At 40.5% G+C, this 18,312-nt stretch overlaps 1 protein-coding gene and 1 long non-coding RNA gene across 3 annotated transcripts in view; one reads left to right on the forward strand and one right to left on the reverse strand.

Moving 5' to 3' along the window:
* LOC139763192 (uncharacterized) overlaps positions 1–5,402 on the reverse strand; it is an 84,231-nt gene extending 78,829 nt beyond the window's left edge. The window contains exon 1 of the long non-coding RNA XR_011716060.1: positions 5,115–5,402. This is a non-coding gene — a long non-coding RNA (uncharacterized lncRNA). The remainder of the gene's footprint in view (positions 1–5,114) is intronic.
* Positions 1–18,312, forward strand: part of LOC139763189 (uncharacterized) — a 64,433-nt gene that overhangs the window by 33,061 nt on the left and 13,060 nt on the right. For both annotated transcript variants that reach the window (XM_071688930.1, XM_071688931.1), the window contains exon 3: positions 17,697–17,821. In XM_071688930.1, the coding sequence (XP_071545031.1) occupies positions 17,697–17,821 (125 nt within the window). The remainder of the gene's footprint in view (positions 1–17,696; positions 17,822–18,312) is intronic.

Consider the following 18,312-nt stretch of genomic DNA (forward strand, 5'->3'; position numbering starts at 1 on the left):
TCTAAATAAGAATGATGATGGTTGAAACCGTTACACGAAAAACTGTAAAATGGTAATGACTTCGGTGTAAATGTAGAGTGTATAAGATGTGTTTGTATTTTATATTTTAGGGACATTGCTGCCTTGTGTATGGTTTTATGTGTTCGTGTATAAAACAGCCAGGTATCCAATGGGGTTTAAAGGTGCGTTGGTAGGCGATGCTGGCGCATTCTCGGCTCGGTACGTGGGCATTTGAGGGCTGGATGAGGGCAGGGCAATGCGTGTGGGAGAGAGAGAGAGAGAGAGAGAGAGAGAGAGAGAGAGAGAGAGAGAGAGAGAGAGAGAGAGAGAGAGAGAGAGAGACCCATGAATTAGGTAGTGTTTGTGTCGTGTGGTGATCTGGTATTCAGATGTTCATGGGAATGCTTGATTCGGTTGAGAGTTGATCCAGGTGGGGAATGTTCGGGTTTTGGTGCCTTCCAGTATAGCGGCTTCGGGGCTGCAATCCACGCCCTCACCTCTGCCCACTCACCCCTGTAGCCTCGTCCTCGCTCCAACAATGACCGCTCTATGTCTCCACCCACCATACCCTGCTCCTTCCCGCGGCCTTCCCACTCCCACTTTCTCCCCTCCTCCACATATAAGATTTCTGCCACTTTCCTCCTGCGGAAAACCTTGTAGATTGTCAGGCCTCGTTATTTCTCCTCATATGCACTTTCCTCCAGCAGATAACTTCGTCAGAGACCATCATGTTATATGTCCTTCCCATGCACTCTGTGTGAGGACCGCCACTGCTGTCTGGTGTAGCTCATGCTCTGCCTGTTCCCTCAAAATGCTTCTTCCACCTGTGGTTCGCTTGTCTTATCCGTGCTTAGACAATGCCCGCTGTGTCTTCAACCGTGCCAATTCAGCGGCCGCCCGTTCCACGTCTACTGCACTGCTTTGTTCAAGCCACCTTAGCAGAATCAAATGAGTAAGGCACACGCTCGTGTGTTATGTCTCAAGACACGCTTGGCGCTCTTATAGGTGTTGCGATGCCTGTGAAGATGATAAACGCAGTAGGGCCAGTGCAAGTGTCCCCTGGACAGCACCAGCACTCTTGGGCAGCTGTCTTAAGGATTTTGGGGATGGGGTAGTATTTGACTCGAAAATAAGTCATTTTTATCCTTTTTCCAAACTTCTGTTCTGGGGACTGACAGCTTCACTGTACCTGGACAAGAGCGGCGTAGTGAGTGATATAATGCTAAGGCCACTCTAAGGTGAAAACTGTCAACAGACAGTGTCCTGTAGTTCATCCAGGTCAGCACTGTATATGATTGGTGGTAGACAGTCACCATTTGATATCATAACTCATATCCGCTGAACAAGAATGTGTTTAGTCGAGTCCTTATTGTGAGCATTCACATTCCATGGTACAAGCACTCGGTCGACCAGTTACCCCATATTAATCAGTAGTCCACACACCGTCCATACTGTTAACAAGTAAACCTCAGAAGTGTTCACACTAGAGTGTGTACTTGAGGTGGTGGGGCTCAGCAGTGTGAAGGTTGGGCGTCAGGATACTGCACCATCAGGGAGTCAAGCTGTTGGCCAGCAGCTTCCCGTCCATTATGTGATAACCCATGGGTGTTGGGGAGTGACGGGGAGATTATGTAGAGGGGGAGAGAGAGAGATGAGGGGAGAGGGGGATAGTGGCTAGGAAGAGAGAGTGTGGAACTGTAAACAGAGGTGAATAGACAGCATACTCATCTGTAGACAATATTTCAATTACGATGGAGGTTTTTAAACAGGTCTGGTTTCCTCGCTTACACCATATGAAAAGGAAAATCATTGTCTTTGCTAGTGTTTACAGTCTTCATGATTATCACTCCTCTCCTGAATAATGAAAACGAGAATCGGTCGAGTAAGTTATTTAATGTGGCTGAGGTAAACAGGTTGGTTCCATGCCAAACGGACGTAAACACGGGTAGAGGCAATTTGTGGCTCACTAGAGTACTGTACCCTTGTTCGACCCGTGCATTAAGTAACAGCCCACGTGTCTAAAGCATCCCCGGGCCTTGCAAGGAAAGAGTTCAGTAACGATATATCCCTCGTTCATTCGGTCTTTGTCAACTGTTCGATCATTTTAAGACTCACTTCAGGCTTTATTTAATGCTTCATTCGCGTTTGTGTGCAAGGAGCGGCAGATGAAGGGGGGGGAGGGGTTGTTAGTTCGCCGTCGGTGGTATGTTACATCAACAGTTTTTAACAGGATTTTTACACTTTATAGAGTAGTAATGGGTGTCAGTTGTTGTGGTATTTATTTTGACTATCGACAGGCCACCGGAGGATATGATCCTCCACAGTTCACACACTCCTCACAAAGTAAGGTTCCGGCACCTCGCCCTTCTTCCCCCCCCCCCCCCCTCCACGTCAAGCCATAATTATCTCGTCTGTCAAGGGCACGCCTCGCACCTCCCCCCTCCCCTCTCCTCAACGTGGGTTTGATATTACGTCACTGCTGAACCTGTGTTGGATAATAACCCACAGTGAACGTCGTTTACTATGTGCGGCTCGGAGATGCCTTCAGCCAGAGACATTACTTACACAACTCCCTCTGTCTCTCTCTCGAAGTGCCTGTTGCGTAAGAACAGGGTAATGCCCTATTACCTATAGGGTAGACGAAATTTGGCGTTTGTTTTCGTATAGAGACCAATTCACGTGGTTAGTACATGCAAATGCTTTGAGGTAAGTACATTTATCATCAACGATCCTGTTTGGGTAGTAAACATTTACCTTAACCTCGTTTACTTTAATCTTATTTCTGGGAGGTCGTTGAGTACTCTACCCCGTTGCCCGGCCTGTGACCAAGCGTATATCCCTACATGGTGAGGGCCTCGTGTACCTTACTTTTTGTATACACACCTTTTACTGTTGTTTCGAGGGTACTTTACACCTACAGCTGTGTGTGTCTTGGACTAACCTGCTGAGTTACTGAGGTTCTTTGACGCCGTGGCCCGCAGGCTTACGCAACTATCACATCCTGGCTGTTCTAGTACACCTCGTAGATACAGACCCATTTTCAGTTCCTCCACTGAGCAGTCACCAGTGTTTATTATTGATAACTAAAGTCAGTGTAGTTAGGTGTACCAGACTGTTGTGTACTGCACCGACAGATTATGAAAATAGGTGAAAATAGGAATAACAAGCTCATCAATTTAGCAGTGGGAAGAGTGAAAGGTGGTGTGAAATTAACAAAAAAAAAAGTTAAATGTAAAGTAGTACACTACAGGGTAGCATTACAAGATGTAATGATAGATCATACGAACAAAAGAACCCAAAGGGAAGCTGCTCTAAAAATCCTGTACGGGGTGTGTCACCTCCCGCAAATACAAGAACTTCATGATGAGATACAAAAACAACATCCTGATTATGTCTGTGATCCACCCTTTACTGGGAAGTTCCTTGGTTTCCTCCCCGCTACCCTCCACGTAATATATGCTCTCTGCCACCACCTTTAACCCGGATTCGAAAGGGAGGGGATATCGTGGCGTGGAACGTGCACTGACGGAGGAGCGGTGAGCGAACAGGAAATGTGATTGTGAAGATATGTGATAGAGATGATCAGGAACAAAGATTGTGGTCGTGATTGTGTTTATCCGGGTAAATGGAGACCCAGAGGTACAAACAGAGGACAGAATGGGTGTCTTTGGATCACCGTTCGAGAGGTAGGGGAGCAACTTTTTATCAATCGTATGACATATCCTACTGCTCCGGATGGTCGTACTTACTTGTCCACAAACACTCAAAGGGAAAAATAGTGTGGGAAGGTTGTGATAGAAATCATACTGTCCGATTTTAGAAAGCAGTCAGTATTAAGCGCAGGTTCCGTGCCCGAACACTTGGGTTATCGAAAGCCATTGGTTTCCTTTGTATCTTTCCATACTGTTAAAAAAAAAAAAACGGTCTGGGGTGTCGTAAGGGTTAGCTCTACAGGGTACAGGTTGGGACTGAAGGGTTGGCAGCTGTATTGATAGGGGGTGGCCGCTTATAATCCTCAACAAAAGACAAGCGAAAATACATACGTGACTTTTGCTCGAATGCAAAGCGAAGGACCCATCGAGATATTTCAGTACGTAAGCCAGGAACTTATATGGTTAAGATAAGTCAACAGAGTAGCACTTACATGGCAAATATAACACAAAGAATAGCAATTACATGGTTAATTATAGCCCACAAAATAGCACATAACCTTTCAGTACTAGTTGCAATTGAGCAGGAAGTCCTTAAGAAAAGTAGCTCTCGATAGACAAGAAATATCAGATAAAGGTATCACGAGACAACGTATCGAGAAATATCACGAAAGTGAACATAGAATTAGGAATGCATAGAGTAAAAGATGGAGGACGGCAAGATTGTATACAGTTCATTTCTGTAAGATCCGTAAATCAGGTTCAAGTCACGAATTATATGAAAAAAACAACAGTTTTCGGAAATTTGCTATTTGCCAAATTAAACATAAAAATGGAAAGTTGTAATACACACAAACACAAGTTATAGAATAAATATATATCAGCAACAAACAGGTTGTGTAGAAAGTGTGTGTGTGTGTGTGCCATTCTTGTCACATGATCGTATCGAACTGCGTCTTATGTAAAGTCACGTCTCATGCTTCAGTCGCCTTATTTTTCTATGGAGACAAATTAAATGGGAGAAAATGTGAGGATAAGATACCCCAGAACTAGTAAGTAATATTAACATGCATATATAAGTAAATGTTTCTGAGCTAACTATGCTCTGTTTTTATTAAGAAATGCACTTCTGTCATCGTAAACAGTCAGCATGAAAAATGCGTTGCAGAAAATGGGACGATTTTAATCGATTAAAAGGAAAATGATACTCTAGGAAGATATTTGCGACACAAGTGGACAATAAAATTTCGTATTTACTAATTCCAGAGGATCCATTAGCATATGAAGATTTCTAGCGCTTCAGTCATGCAATCAGTCATCACTACAGTAACATCAGAGAGTGACATTACCCCAGGTAAACAAACAAAACCAACAACTAGGATATCCTTTGACTAAGTTATGTCTCGAGATAAATTTCTATTATATATTATACTTTCCTTTATGATACCAGTTACTCGAACTTACCTAAAGGAGACAGATTTTGCCTGGAGAATGCAACAGAGACAATCACAACACCCTCAAACACTCCTCACCAAGCTAAACAGACACAATGAAGTCGAAGTGCATTGTGGGAGAACACGTGGGAAAAAAAAACTGAGTAAAGAATTACCAGTTTGTTTGTTTGTACACTTTTTCATAAGCGAAATACTTGATAGTTATCACTAAATTTCTGTGACACTTTAAGTTGCATAGTGTATATAGAAAAGTTACTGAAACAGCAATAAAAGTTGTGTAAATGTCTGAGCAAGTAAAAGTTTTAGCCCAACCCACACGACGAACCTGTCGTTTAAATTTACGCGGCCTAACATGAGCGTGCATTTCATTTTCTAAATTCACTTTTCTTCAAATAAGGCAGCGTCCCCGACGTATCATCCACGTAGCTATGTCTCCAGATGGGCAACTCTAATTCAAGTGTTAAACTAATAAAGGAAACCCTAAATCAGTTCAAAGTGTTCCATATTCCCATAACTCTTCCCTTGCTCTGCCTAACCAGGAACTATATTTGCAGTTCCATCACATTTACAAAAAAAAAAAGGAAACGTATTATTTATACATATTAGCCAAGTTAAATATGTGCAGATGTAGCAGTACATGCGGTCCTAACTCACTATGCGCTTAGTAATTTCTAGCGCTTAATCCAACTATTTGCGCGTCTACAAACATAGTCTTGTTGCTGTTCTATAATACCGCATCCCACCGGCTGTAGGTACTATTCTTCTGTAACCCTTAGGTATAAACAGCACGGCATTCAGGTTCGGTGGTTTAGCCCTTAACCAGAAGGTTAAGTTATAGTCCAGGCCACCACACTCTGGGTCCCCACTTGTCACGTATCGTCATACTCAAGTGTATATGCTGACTCACCACTCCTTAGATGTGCATATCTTAGTTTCGCATGTTAGGTGAGCTTCTGTTTGCTCTGCTTCATGTATATATATATATATATATATATATATATATATATATATATATATATATATATATATATATATATATATATATATATCTTTCTTTTATACTATTCGCCATTTCCCGCATTAGCGAGGTAGCGTTAAGAACAGAGGACTGGGCCTTTGAGGGAATATATATATATATATATATATATATATATATATATATATATATATATATATATATATATATATATGTGTGTGTGTGTGTGTGTGTGTGTGTGTGTGTGTGGTGAGGTAGGGTTGGAACCGCGTCTAGCAGCAACAGGTGTGGTACCTGGGGTGAGCGAGTTACTGGGCAGCTGCTCAGCTTACTCCACCACATCTGCACCTCATCCACACCTTTTGCCTAGCACCACACTCGTACGTGACAACGAATCATAGTGACTGATATAGGGGTAGACAAATGCGAAATGTCAAAAAATACGAGTATAAGGACATTATTTAGTGCATTTATGTTTTCCTGCATCAGGTGCGCTGCACAATGTTATTGTTGAGTTTAGGATAAAATAGCCAATTTTTCTCGATCCTTGACTTGGATTATAAGGTGGTTAATATAGGAAGCGTCTGAGTTCGAACGTTTGCATGTCATCATTGTATTGGTGGCGCAGCGCGACACAGAGGAGTGATGCAAGCTTTGGGTGACTGGCTGTGCTGGCTGAGAATAAAACGCCTTGCTTGAGTAGGTGTTGCCGTGACACACGCAGTTATGTAAGGAAGATTAGATGCTGTTGGGGTGCACGACGTTTTCGTATAACGAAAAGAAAGGATAGTGTTGTGAGCAGTATTTGACACGCTGTCCTTCCTTAGTGGAAATGGGTGATGCACACTCTCAACCTTCTCCACATAATTTACCCAAGGCAGGAGCTGCCACTTCCAGTCATTTGAAAGCTTGATCTTCCTCTCCCTGAATAAGGAAAGGGAGGAGGATACGTGTATGTACCGCTAGGCTTAACATAGGCAGCCGGAATATGGAAACTTGATTTGACTTTCGACTTGTATAATAGTTTTACTTGGTATGTCCAGCTACTTGTGTCTCTGTGAAGTGGAGATGGGAGTGGGAGGACAGGTTAGGTTAGGTTTTACTTTCATCAATTTACTTCGTTTTTATATAATTTCATCTCCCGTCTTCTCCCTCCCCTCCTCAGGACCAGGGAATTATGCTTTAAACTCACACCCGAAACGGAAATATGGGGTTCGGGATCGTTGTGGACTGCGATGTCTAATGATAATAATGATAATAATAATAATAATAATAATAATAATAATAATAATAATGATAGCACTATTGTTCGATTATGCTCCGAGGTATTTCAGTTCTTGCACGAGACAAAGTTTGCCATCTTACACATATTGAAAACAAATCGAAACGCAATTTCTTTTTTTTCATCAGTCTGAGCTTTTTCTTGTTAGTATGATAACATATTGAGATGTGTGGTGTAGGTGGATGCCAGATAGTGAAGAATACGGATGAGAGTTGATGATGAGGCAGTATGGACGAATTTGGGTGAGAGGAAATATAATGAGTAAGGGATAACGGAGACAGAGTGAGGAGGAGGAGGAAGAGTTCCTCACGGCCATTTTGTTGTGGTCACGCGACGCCCTCACGCTATTTGTCACGTGCCTCCTCCCTCTCACTTCCCCACACCTTCATAAAACACTCGCCTCTTCCATTCAGCCGGCCGTGCATTAACCTTCCCGGACACCTGGTGCCTGCCCGTCCGGCTCCCAAGCCTCATGGACGCGGAGGGAGCAGTGTTGCCATACTTCCCTTACGTTAGTCGAAGTAGTGGCTCAACTATAACATGACTTGGTATGCTACATCTCGCAAACTGTATAGCGTTTTCCTTTACAGACTGTATATACAGTTTTATTATACTTGCACAATGGGAAATTCTTGTATTACTTTACGGTTACCCTTTTTTTTTTTTATCATTTTCTTTGATGCTTGAATGTCTACTCATATGAAAGACCATTCTGGTTATTGCATTTGATTATTGTGTAACAGAATTTCCTTTCTGTAAACGTAGCATTAATCACTTACGATTGTAACTTTATACGTCATTCCCTCTCTCTATACCCATCTATGCTTTTTTTATTTGTGTGAAGTAAATGATACTTGAATGCCAAATATTTTTTATTAGTACATGTGGGTGATATTTTCCACCGAACAAAAGTACTGAATTGAATACCCAGAGCGCTGAAGTTTTAATTAATTACTTATTGTTATATGTGACCGCTCTATGGAGTCCGGAAGGGTGTACGTGACCAGCACGTCCCAGCACCCGTCCAATGAACTCTCTCTCTCTCTCTCTCTCTCTCTCTCTCTCTCTCTCTCTCTCTCTCTCTCTCTCTCTCTCTCTCTCTCTCTCTCTCTCTCTCTGGTGTATTATAACTTTAACACACTGGATGTGACTTGATAACCCTGTGCTTGCCTTATCCACCCATTACCAAACTTATTCTCCGCCCATTCCCAGACTTGGTTCTTTGCCCAGTACCAGACTTGCTTATGCTTATCTAGTCAGCTTTCGCCGGAGGCACTTATCTACGTCTTGTAAACACGGTCAGTAACACGGTCACCATAGCAGTGACACACACACACACCCACACACACATCTGAGGCCATAACATGACATTGAGCACGAAACTTGGAAAAAAATGTAAACATATAAAATATCAGTTGATCGTGAATCGAATAAATGCGATGAAACTGTCTATGCTGACCGTATACAAAGGTTTAAAAAGTTGAATGTTAGGGAAGGATCAAGAGATAGGGCTTATAAGTGAAGTGTTTTACAAAGCGAGTCGGCATTCTTACCATAACAACACCTCGTTGATGAGGAAGACATCCTTGGCGTCCAACCGTAGAACTAGGGCGTGGGCCGGTTGTCCTGAGGAATAAATGGTGAAATATTAAGGATGATAGCCAAACATTTGCATATTGGTTTTACCACATTTATAATAACAGTTAACTGACCACTACGTTTCCCTCTCTCCAGTGTTCAGCCATCTGGGCGGATAGGAGGTTACATTTTGCTTGGGGAGTTACAGTTCACCAGTTTACAGTCCTCTATTCGCTCCCGATAGCTTACATATATATGCAAGTCCTCCATTCAAGGCAAACCTCAGATCAGAAATCAGTGCAGTACTGGTCAGTGAATGGTAGTTTAAAGCAGGGCAGTACGGTCAAGGTGAGGTTAGTTAGGGGAAAGGCAGTAATGGTCGTCATGGTTGGATGGTGTCTGCCACAGCCCCTACGCCTGATATATCACCCGTCATTAGCAGTCACTGTCGGAGCTGGAGGATGTGTGGTGGATGGGAAGGCTCTGGGTGAAGAGCGGATGAGGGGAGATTGGGGATTGTGAAGGGGTCGGGGAGGGGAGGCGTTGAGAGGAGAGACGCAGGCGCCGCCTAACGGGAAGGGAGACAACAGGACCAGAGAAGATTCAGTAAGTGAGGGCCTTAAGGTGGTGAGGGGACTACCGCGCGTCGCCAAGAGTGCTCATGTGTCGTGGTATAAGTTGCAAGTGGAGGACTGTCACTGGTGTTGAGACGTCGTCTTATATTGTAGTCTGAAGGAATAACTCTGGAATGTTGAGTCTAGAATATATTGTTGACTTCTTGCTTAATGTTGTGGTTAAAACTTCAAGGTTGAAATGGTGTTATCATAATATTGCAACAGTGAGGTGAGGAGGACAGATGGAGTGATTACCACAGCTTGAATTGATTTGATCGAAGAGTATCGACTCAGAAATGAAAAATTGTGAAAATATGCCTGGGATGAACTAGGGCAATACTCATTCTCCCTCCCGAAACTTTACATTCTCAGGTTGGACTCAAGAATGTGGTATTTAGCATGATAGTATGTCATTCAGAGATACGGAACATGTTCTTGCTTTGAAGGCTTGATATAGGAACGGAACTTAGAACTAATCAGAACCATGACTAAGTACTCATTTTTGCCCAAATCTAGAGTGAGGTAGTGTCTTTAATTGTAGGAGAAGCGAGATTGCGCCACACTAGCTAGGTGGGAAGTGAGTGGAGTGGGAGTGTGGTGTCTACTATTGTTTGGCAGGTAGCACAGGGGTGGCGACACCCCTTTTATTGTGGCAAGATTACAACGAGGAAGTCCAGCCCACCTCATGTTTGTTTTGGCTCTCTCTGTGCATACCGGAGCGGCACTTGCCATGGGTGGGAGGGACAGTTGTAAGAAGCGCGGGGTGGGGAAGTCGACAAGGTTAAAAAATGTCTTGAACACAATTCCATTGTAATAGTGAACGGGAATACGAAACCAAAATCCTTCTCAGTGTTTATATTAAGCAGGGGAACAGGCTTAACAACGTGGGTTTCTTTTCATTAATTGTAGAGCGTACTCTTTTAAAGCAAGAAATAAAGTGATCTGCGGGCGTCGCAGTCCACGAAGCCCAGGATGCGCGGCAGACTCTACACCGCCGAAACCGAATACCACGCACCGGCTTGCTGATTCATGTTAACACATTGATATCAAAAGTAATTATTGAATGTTTCTTCAGCAGGTAAATTTTTTATTATATGTTAAAGAAAATTTACTCGGTGCGTAACATTGCTACATGTGTAGCATGGTCGTAAATATATATCTGTTGTTATGACCAGTAATGAATTTCGATAAGATACTAAATGCCCATCCTTAGAATGGTAAAAAGTATATCCAGAACTGGTTTTTCGATGGACTTTTCTTAAACATGCCGAATCTACCTACCTACATATACCCCCGAGTAGTCGAATCCGGTGCACTTTAGGAACAAGAGTGTGGGCGGTGTTCACACGTGTGAGGTAATGTGTGTCTTAGTGAAAGTAATCCAGTAGGTGTGGGCATGTAGGAACTGTGCTGTCGCCCAGCTGATGGAGGGGGATCCTCAGGTCCATATCCAAAGGAGGGGGGGGGGGGAGACTGCTTCCATGACCGGAAAGGTCCACTTTTCTCATTGTACCGGTAATTGTATATAATAAGATATACATCATTTAGTAAATACATACAAGTTTTATAAACCAACAATAGTCATTTCATGGAAATCGAAGTCTGTCACCAAAGTGCTTCCATGACTCGCTTTCCTCTGCAGTGACTGTTATTACCCACACAACACAGAACAAGGCCACCTATATTTAAGACTACCTCCTTAGGAAGTCCTGGCTACGGGTTTTTGTCTTCCAACTTCTTTGGTTAGGAGGTGTAGGTCATGTGGTGATAATGGGACATGTTTAGGCCGTTCTGTCATTATGCCACATTTCAGGAAATCGCCCCCCCCCAAAAAAAAAAAAAAAAATTAAATCTGGACATTTATAAGAATATTTTTAAGAAAGAATGTTTCATTTTTGGAAAATGTAACAAAAAATGCAAGTAATTTTTTTGGAAGGTACACAGAAAAAAATCCATGAAATTTGTTTCCTTGATAAAAATCGAATTACTACGAACGTGACGATTGCCCAAATCGGTTTTTCATGTATATATAATACCTTCTATAATGATATTTCAGCAAAATAACATTATCACATTCAAGTAAGATCATCCTATAAGAAACGCTCAAGTTTTCATATTCTTCACATGCCAAATAAGTGAGATTTACCAAACTTGAAAACATTGAAATAATTAATTTTATGGCCAAATACATTAACATAGGTAAATGTCATGTAATAAAGTGGATAGACTTACTTTGGAAGACTTGACAAAGTGTTCACTTACACACCCATCCCATCCCAACACCATCTACCTTAATCCCTAATCACAAGCATTCTTAGTGAGATTTAATAAATGTCATCTAATGTATCATTGATATGGCAGCAGTTGCTTCCTCAGATAGTGTGGTATATTGATAATAAGCTGTATTGGGTATAGTCCATACATGAGAATTACAAAGTAAATTTTTGGCCTGGAATGTAACCCCCCCCCCCTCCCATATAACATGGGTTTCATTTAACTCATACAATGGCAAGTGACAAACTAAAGGAACAGATTGCCTGAAGGGCAACCGTCTCCTGCACTGGCCCCCAATAAATGAGTTTTCATTCATAACCATCAAATGAATTTTAGGTTCATTCTTAAATTTTGTTTGTTGAAGCTTCTTTATTATAGATAGGGTTCACATAAACCAAGACAAAAACTAAAGAAACTGAATTCTTTCAGTTTCATGGAAAGATATGTTTTTTTATAAACAAGGAAAAGTTCATTTGCAGCACTTTTTGATACATAATTATGTATATCTGTATAACTATAAAAGTTTTATCTGCTGCACTACATAGATCATGCAGTGATACAGATATTGTTAGTGCTTGCCTGTCCTCTAATGAGATTCTGATAAATTGGGTCAAGATAAGGGTGCAGTGTGGACACTGGATATTTCTACTCATTTCCAGACAAATGGCAATGCTACTTTTTTCCTCTTGGGAATGTGGTTTTAGTAGGAGTTCTAAGGTGGGTATGTGAGTTAAGGTCTGTAGTGATGGTTGATGGAGATGTAGAGTTCTCTCTCGAGGTGGAATGGGAGAGGTAGTTTTGGTGGAGGGTCTGGGGTTTAAAGAGATTGTACAGGAGGTGGGAGTGGATTGTAAGGTCTCTTTAGGTAGTATTTAGGTAAAGAAGATAAGGCACTGCACTTTGCAGTGCAAGGAGCCATTCTGAACTTAGTTTTTGAGCAACTATGGATGTACATTGTGCACAGGTCTTCATCGTGGAAAATATGACCGTAATATGGGTAAATATGACGTACATTCGATGTTGGGCTTGGCTGTATTGACACCCAAATCCTTGTGAAATAACCAGTCACACCAGACATAGGCCTTACTGTTTTATTTTACTAATGCCATGCCCAAGAAAAAACATTATATGAAAACAATGAAAGAACTGCAACAGAGAAAGATACTGACACCCCTTTTTGTGTTTAAGAAATGTGTGGCATATCTGTCTTAATATTTGAGAATAGAGAGTTATAACATTAATGGTTGAAGGAAAGTAGACTGATGAGAACAATAGAATTATGAGCCGAGGAAAGAAAATAGTTGTTGGTGGTGGAAGGAGGAAGGGAGGACAGGAGTGGCGGCAGTTGCCCCCTCGGGACCGCCCATCATCCAGTGTCAGAAACACAGACTCCTGTTATGCCTGGAGGAACACCAGCAAAGATACTGGTAATTACACTTATTTCTACTCATAACCTCTTTAGTAAGAGTGGATGCATGGCTGAATTTTATCTTATTCTAGAGTTTGTCCTTTCATTTATCGCTGACTATATTTAAGAATTTTTGAATAAATTAGTCCCACCTGGCAGCATGTTGGAAGTTTGATACCTTGAAAGTAGCCAAAGATTGTATGGGGGAAAAAAGACTTATTACTGATCTGTATCATCAGCATTTAAACTTTTTAACTTCTCCAAGGTATTACTTTTAGACTGAATGTCAGCTTCATGGGCACGGAAGTTTGACCCTAAGGCACAGCCATACAACTCTTGAGAACTGTTGTTTGACCCTTCAGGATGATGGGATGACCTTCATCATGACCCTAAAGGGCCAGGATATAGATTTTACCCTCTTGCTCAGTGGGTCAACATTGTTACATTGACCCATGAGAAAAAATTGAACATTATGCTTTTACTTCTGGTAGTTGTACTTGGTCACATTAAGTGGCCCACTTTTGCATACTTTGTTAAATAATACATTTAGTTAGTATGTACATTTTCACTGTGTACAGAAATGGTTCAAAATTGCTTTGAATATATGTGTTCACGAAATTCTGATAAAAGCACTGGTACCCATTGTAATTTTTTGTTTTGAGAGAAAACAAGTTTGACTGATGACTGCATGGGTTCACCAAGGTCAGTGACCCTGTTTTACAAAGTTAGTAGATGGCACTTGTGATACAAAGGTTTCTACCTATACATTGTCTTCTACCAGTACTGGCCTTCAGTACTGGTATGGGCACTGGTATGGGCACTGCAAAACTGCATAACATTGTGGCATCATAATAACCTATTACTGTTCCCTCATATTGGAAGCCATTGTGGTGTTATTATAAGTAAATACCAACATCTTATATTGGATGCCGTTTTAGCATAGCACTAGAATATCACTTGCCTGAAATCAGGGCATCAGTATTATGACACCGATTTGGTATAGAGGATGGTATGGGGTTTTGTGTCACACTTGGTGAATTTTGTGCAGAGTGCCGGATGAACATATATATTTCACATATGCTCTCAGAATCATTTGGGAACTCATTATCTATATATTTATTCAACAAAGTTTTCTTTGTAAGGCTTTTAGCTGATTCATGAAGTAATAAAAGTTTTCATATGGATGAGAAGAGCTTACATGGATGAGTCTCAGTTTTCTTAGGTAAGGTAAGTACCTTCACTTGAACTGAACTTGATTATTGGATCTACCTTCTGCAGTTTTTAAAATGAAAAATGATATAATCTTACTGTACTCCTTTATCCGGTATATATTATAAATATAAATTGCTGTGTCAACGATTGCAGTCAATAAGCCAGAGTAAATACAAGAACGAAAGCACGTTACATATTCCCCATCATATTTCTGTGAAAATGTCATGGGACAGACGAGTAAGTTCTTTGAAGACTAATATATATTATTGAATTTTTGATTGCATTTAACAGGAGTTTATGTTATACATGGTAGACATACATAAAAATACTTTTTAATAGTGCGTTGGAAACTGGAAAGTGAATTTGATTTGCTCTTTTTCTCATGGTATAAAGGTGATAGTAAAGCAAACAGGTACAGATGATGATGGTGGATAAATGTTGGTGTCAGTGGTAGTGTTGGCGTTAATGGTGGTGATGGTGGTAAAGCTTATGTGTGGTGGAAAGGAGGTCCATCCATGTTTACCTAATTCATCGCCTACCCATTTGATGCCATTATCACTTCAAACCCTCTTTCACCCATCCCTCCTACAGTCAACCTTTTTTCTTTTCTCACCCCTTCCTCTCTCAATTCTCAGTCTTCCTTCCCTTTTTCCTCTGCTTCCCACCTAACCTACTGTATTTGCTCTCTCACCAACCTAAATTTATCTTCACTTTTCTCTTTTTTTTTTTACTCCCATCTTTTCTGGAGTCAGCATGTTGAATAGGTATAGAAACTCACAAACACGTAATTATATAATATCATGTATGTATACGTGTGTGGTAGGGTGTATTTGTTCATTTATCCTACTTAACCATCTTAACCACTATTGATTGGAGAAAGTCATTAATCCCAGAATGGAGCAGGCTGTATAAAGAAAAAAAATTAACTGTGGAGATGAAAATGTGGTGATCACAATAATAGTGGCAGGTAGGACACTGTGGGAACAACCACCTGCAGGGTGGGTATTCTAGTCGATGAAGTATTATTTTTCATGTTACTCATAATAATGATTAGTCTCTTCCACTTGAATAAGTTCATATAAAGCCAATCAGACTAAACCACAGTGAAGTTTTACATAATATTAATAACGTTTATTTTGATGTTGTGGAGTAATTCCCAGAATAGTAGGTTAGTCTTTTGGAAGATTTTTTTATTCTTGGAAAAAAAAATAGAAAGGCTTAGTTTATGAAGCTGAAAGGAAATGATTTTTTATCTTGTTTATATATACTGAACTATGGCTGATTCTTTGGACTCCTTAAGCTCTCATTTACATGTTTGTTGATGAAAATGAATTATATAATATGTAATCCCAGGACACCTGTTATGGGGTTCCTGGGGCTTTGTGGTTGCATTACAGGCAGTTGCAGGGAAATGAGTGAAAAATTTGTTGAAAGTGAGAGAATATTAAGCTTAAGCAAGCCCTTGGTAATATTTTATCCAGAAAATCCAAGGACTATGTAAAGTCTGCATTACCTTTCATTTGATAAAGTTGCTGAAACGGATAAAATTCTGGGATGACAAAAAAAAAATCTCACCAACAGTACCTCAAGCCCTTACCATTACATATCTTACTTGTATCCAATGAATTTCATGTACATTACATGTGATATTGCAACAGTTGCATATTCAAATACTTTTGAGGATAATGTAGACAAAACTGAATACACTCCAATAACCCTAATTCCACCATCAACCCTCTCCAAAAGTACCTGTGGAGGATGATGTAGACAAACTAAATAAACAGCCCTCAACCTTCCATAACCCTAATTCTGCCATCAACCCTCTCCAGAAGTACCTCAAGCCCTTACCAATACATTTGCATCCCCTGAAATTCATATGTATTACATGTTATATGGTAACAGTTGCTGGACAGACAAGCTTGGTCCATGTCCCTCTACCTACCATTCTCTCTTTTCATTTTACCCCACTCCAGCAGAAGCTCAAGCCTTCATCGCCACCTTTTTCAGTTCCTTTTCCATAACTTTTCATTAAATATTGTCAAAATTACATCTCCCCCAACTGTGATTTATGGATGGTAAGTTGTTTCGGTATATTCCGTACATAAGGATTACATGAGAAAAACTTTTGTTAATAACAAGAGTTCCAGTTTCTCTACTTATGATATTTCCACTTGCGACAAGTCCTTCAGGATGTAATTCCCATCACAAGCCAGGGTTCTAGCATAAATGTTGAAATGAACAGAAATAAATTTTCATAAGATACACTGTTTTAGAAGTAAATCTTTAAACATCTGTAACTGTCTATTGTATTTCATTCATTACATTATAGAAGTCCCATGCTAATCATGTTCCTGGAGAAATCAGTAGCTTGTAAAACTGTGGTTGGCAAGGTATGGGGCCTATGGGAAATGGGGTTTAAGGAGAATAACCCTTGAAAAACATCCCATAGATCCTATAATGAGCACTTTAAGTTTACCAGTAAGCATGTTTTTCTTTTAAAAAGAAAAACTTGTTTAATTTATAAAGGCACTAAGAAATTATGTTCAAAACTGTGAAGTAATAGTTTGATGGTAGTTTGTTGGCACTGAAGCTACACCTGTGTACTCCCAGAAAGCAGTGAGACAGCTACCTTGGTAGCTGGCATTACTGGCTGGTTACAATATTCTTGCCTTTCCATTAATATATTGGTCTGCTGCACTGGGCCACAAATAGCCTGCAACCACAGGACACTTGCCCAGTGCATGGAATTTTGATGATGCCATGGAAAACCATGGATACTCAGAAATTGATGCCTTGGTTGATAAAATTATATACATTCTAAAAGTGTTTACTCAAAACCACTGTTAGCAAAACCGATTATATGGTATTAATTTCAGATGAAAACAAATATTTTTCCGTTTTTACTTTCTGTATGGTAATGTCTCTAGTTTGTAAATAGGAATTGATTAAGCCATATAGTAGCATTTCTTAAGTTTAACTTGACTAAACTTGATAGTCAATCAGGCAGGTTTATCTCAAGCATGGCATGTCAGCAAAGGGTTTACCGAGTTATTATTTTATTCTTTAGTTTGAATATGTTTAACTGGCATTAAATAACTTCTTACAAGGCCCTAGATATTCTTCCGTTAATTGTTTATTGTGTGATCACACATATTTTCATGATTATTACGTTATTATGGTTCCCCTTAGTAATATTGACTGCACAGTATCATACTTTTGATTCCCTTCCCTTACACATACTTTTGCAGATCTTTGTCCAGACTGTGCAGCCTACTACAGCAATCGGTCAGCATGTTACATGATGCTTGGAAAGTATTATGAAGCACTCAATGATGCTAGAGAAGCAGTACGGTTAGATACATCCTTTGTAAAGGTAAGAACTGATGAAGTTACACTTTTCATTTTAAGTATTCTGATCGTTTTGTGATAAAATTAAGAAATGTTTTCCAAGATTAGGAAAGATAATATGATGCAGCATCTCATCCTTGATGAGACTGTACTCCTTTTTCTCCATTGATTATAATACACTGTAGCCAAAGGTGATATTTCAAGGTGATAACCACATAAATGCAGAGTAAGGTATCACCTCCAGGAACAGAGAGGGGAGCCAAGTGAGGATATTTCCTCAAAGGCTCAGAGCCAAGTGAGGATATATCCTTTAAGGCTCAGTCCTCTGTTCTCAACATTACCTCGCTGACGCAGGAAATGGTGAATATGTATGAAATATATGGGAGCGGGGGGCTGGAAATCCTCCCCTCTCGTCTTTTTTTTTTTAATTTTCCAAAGGAAGGAGCAGAGAGGGGGGCCGGGTGGGGATATTCCCTCAAAGGCCCAGTCCTCTGTTCTTGGCGCTTCTTTCTTTCT

This window comes from Panulirus ornatus, chromosome 46, assembly GCF_036320965.1.
Source record: "Panulirus ornatus isolate Po-2019 chromosome 46, ASM3632096v1, whole genome shotgun sequence".
Classification (NCBI taxonomy): Eukaryota; Metazoa; Arthropoda; class Malacostraca; order Decapoda; family Palinuridae; genus Panulirus; species Panulirus ornatus.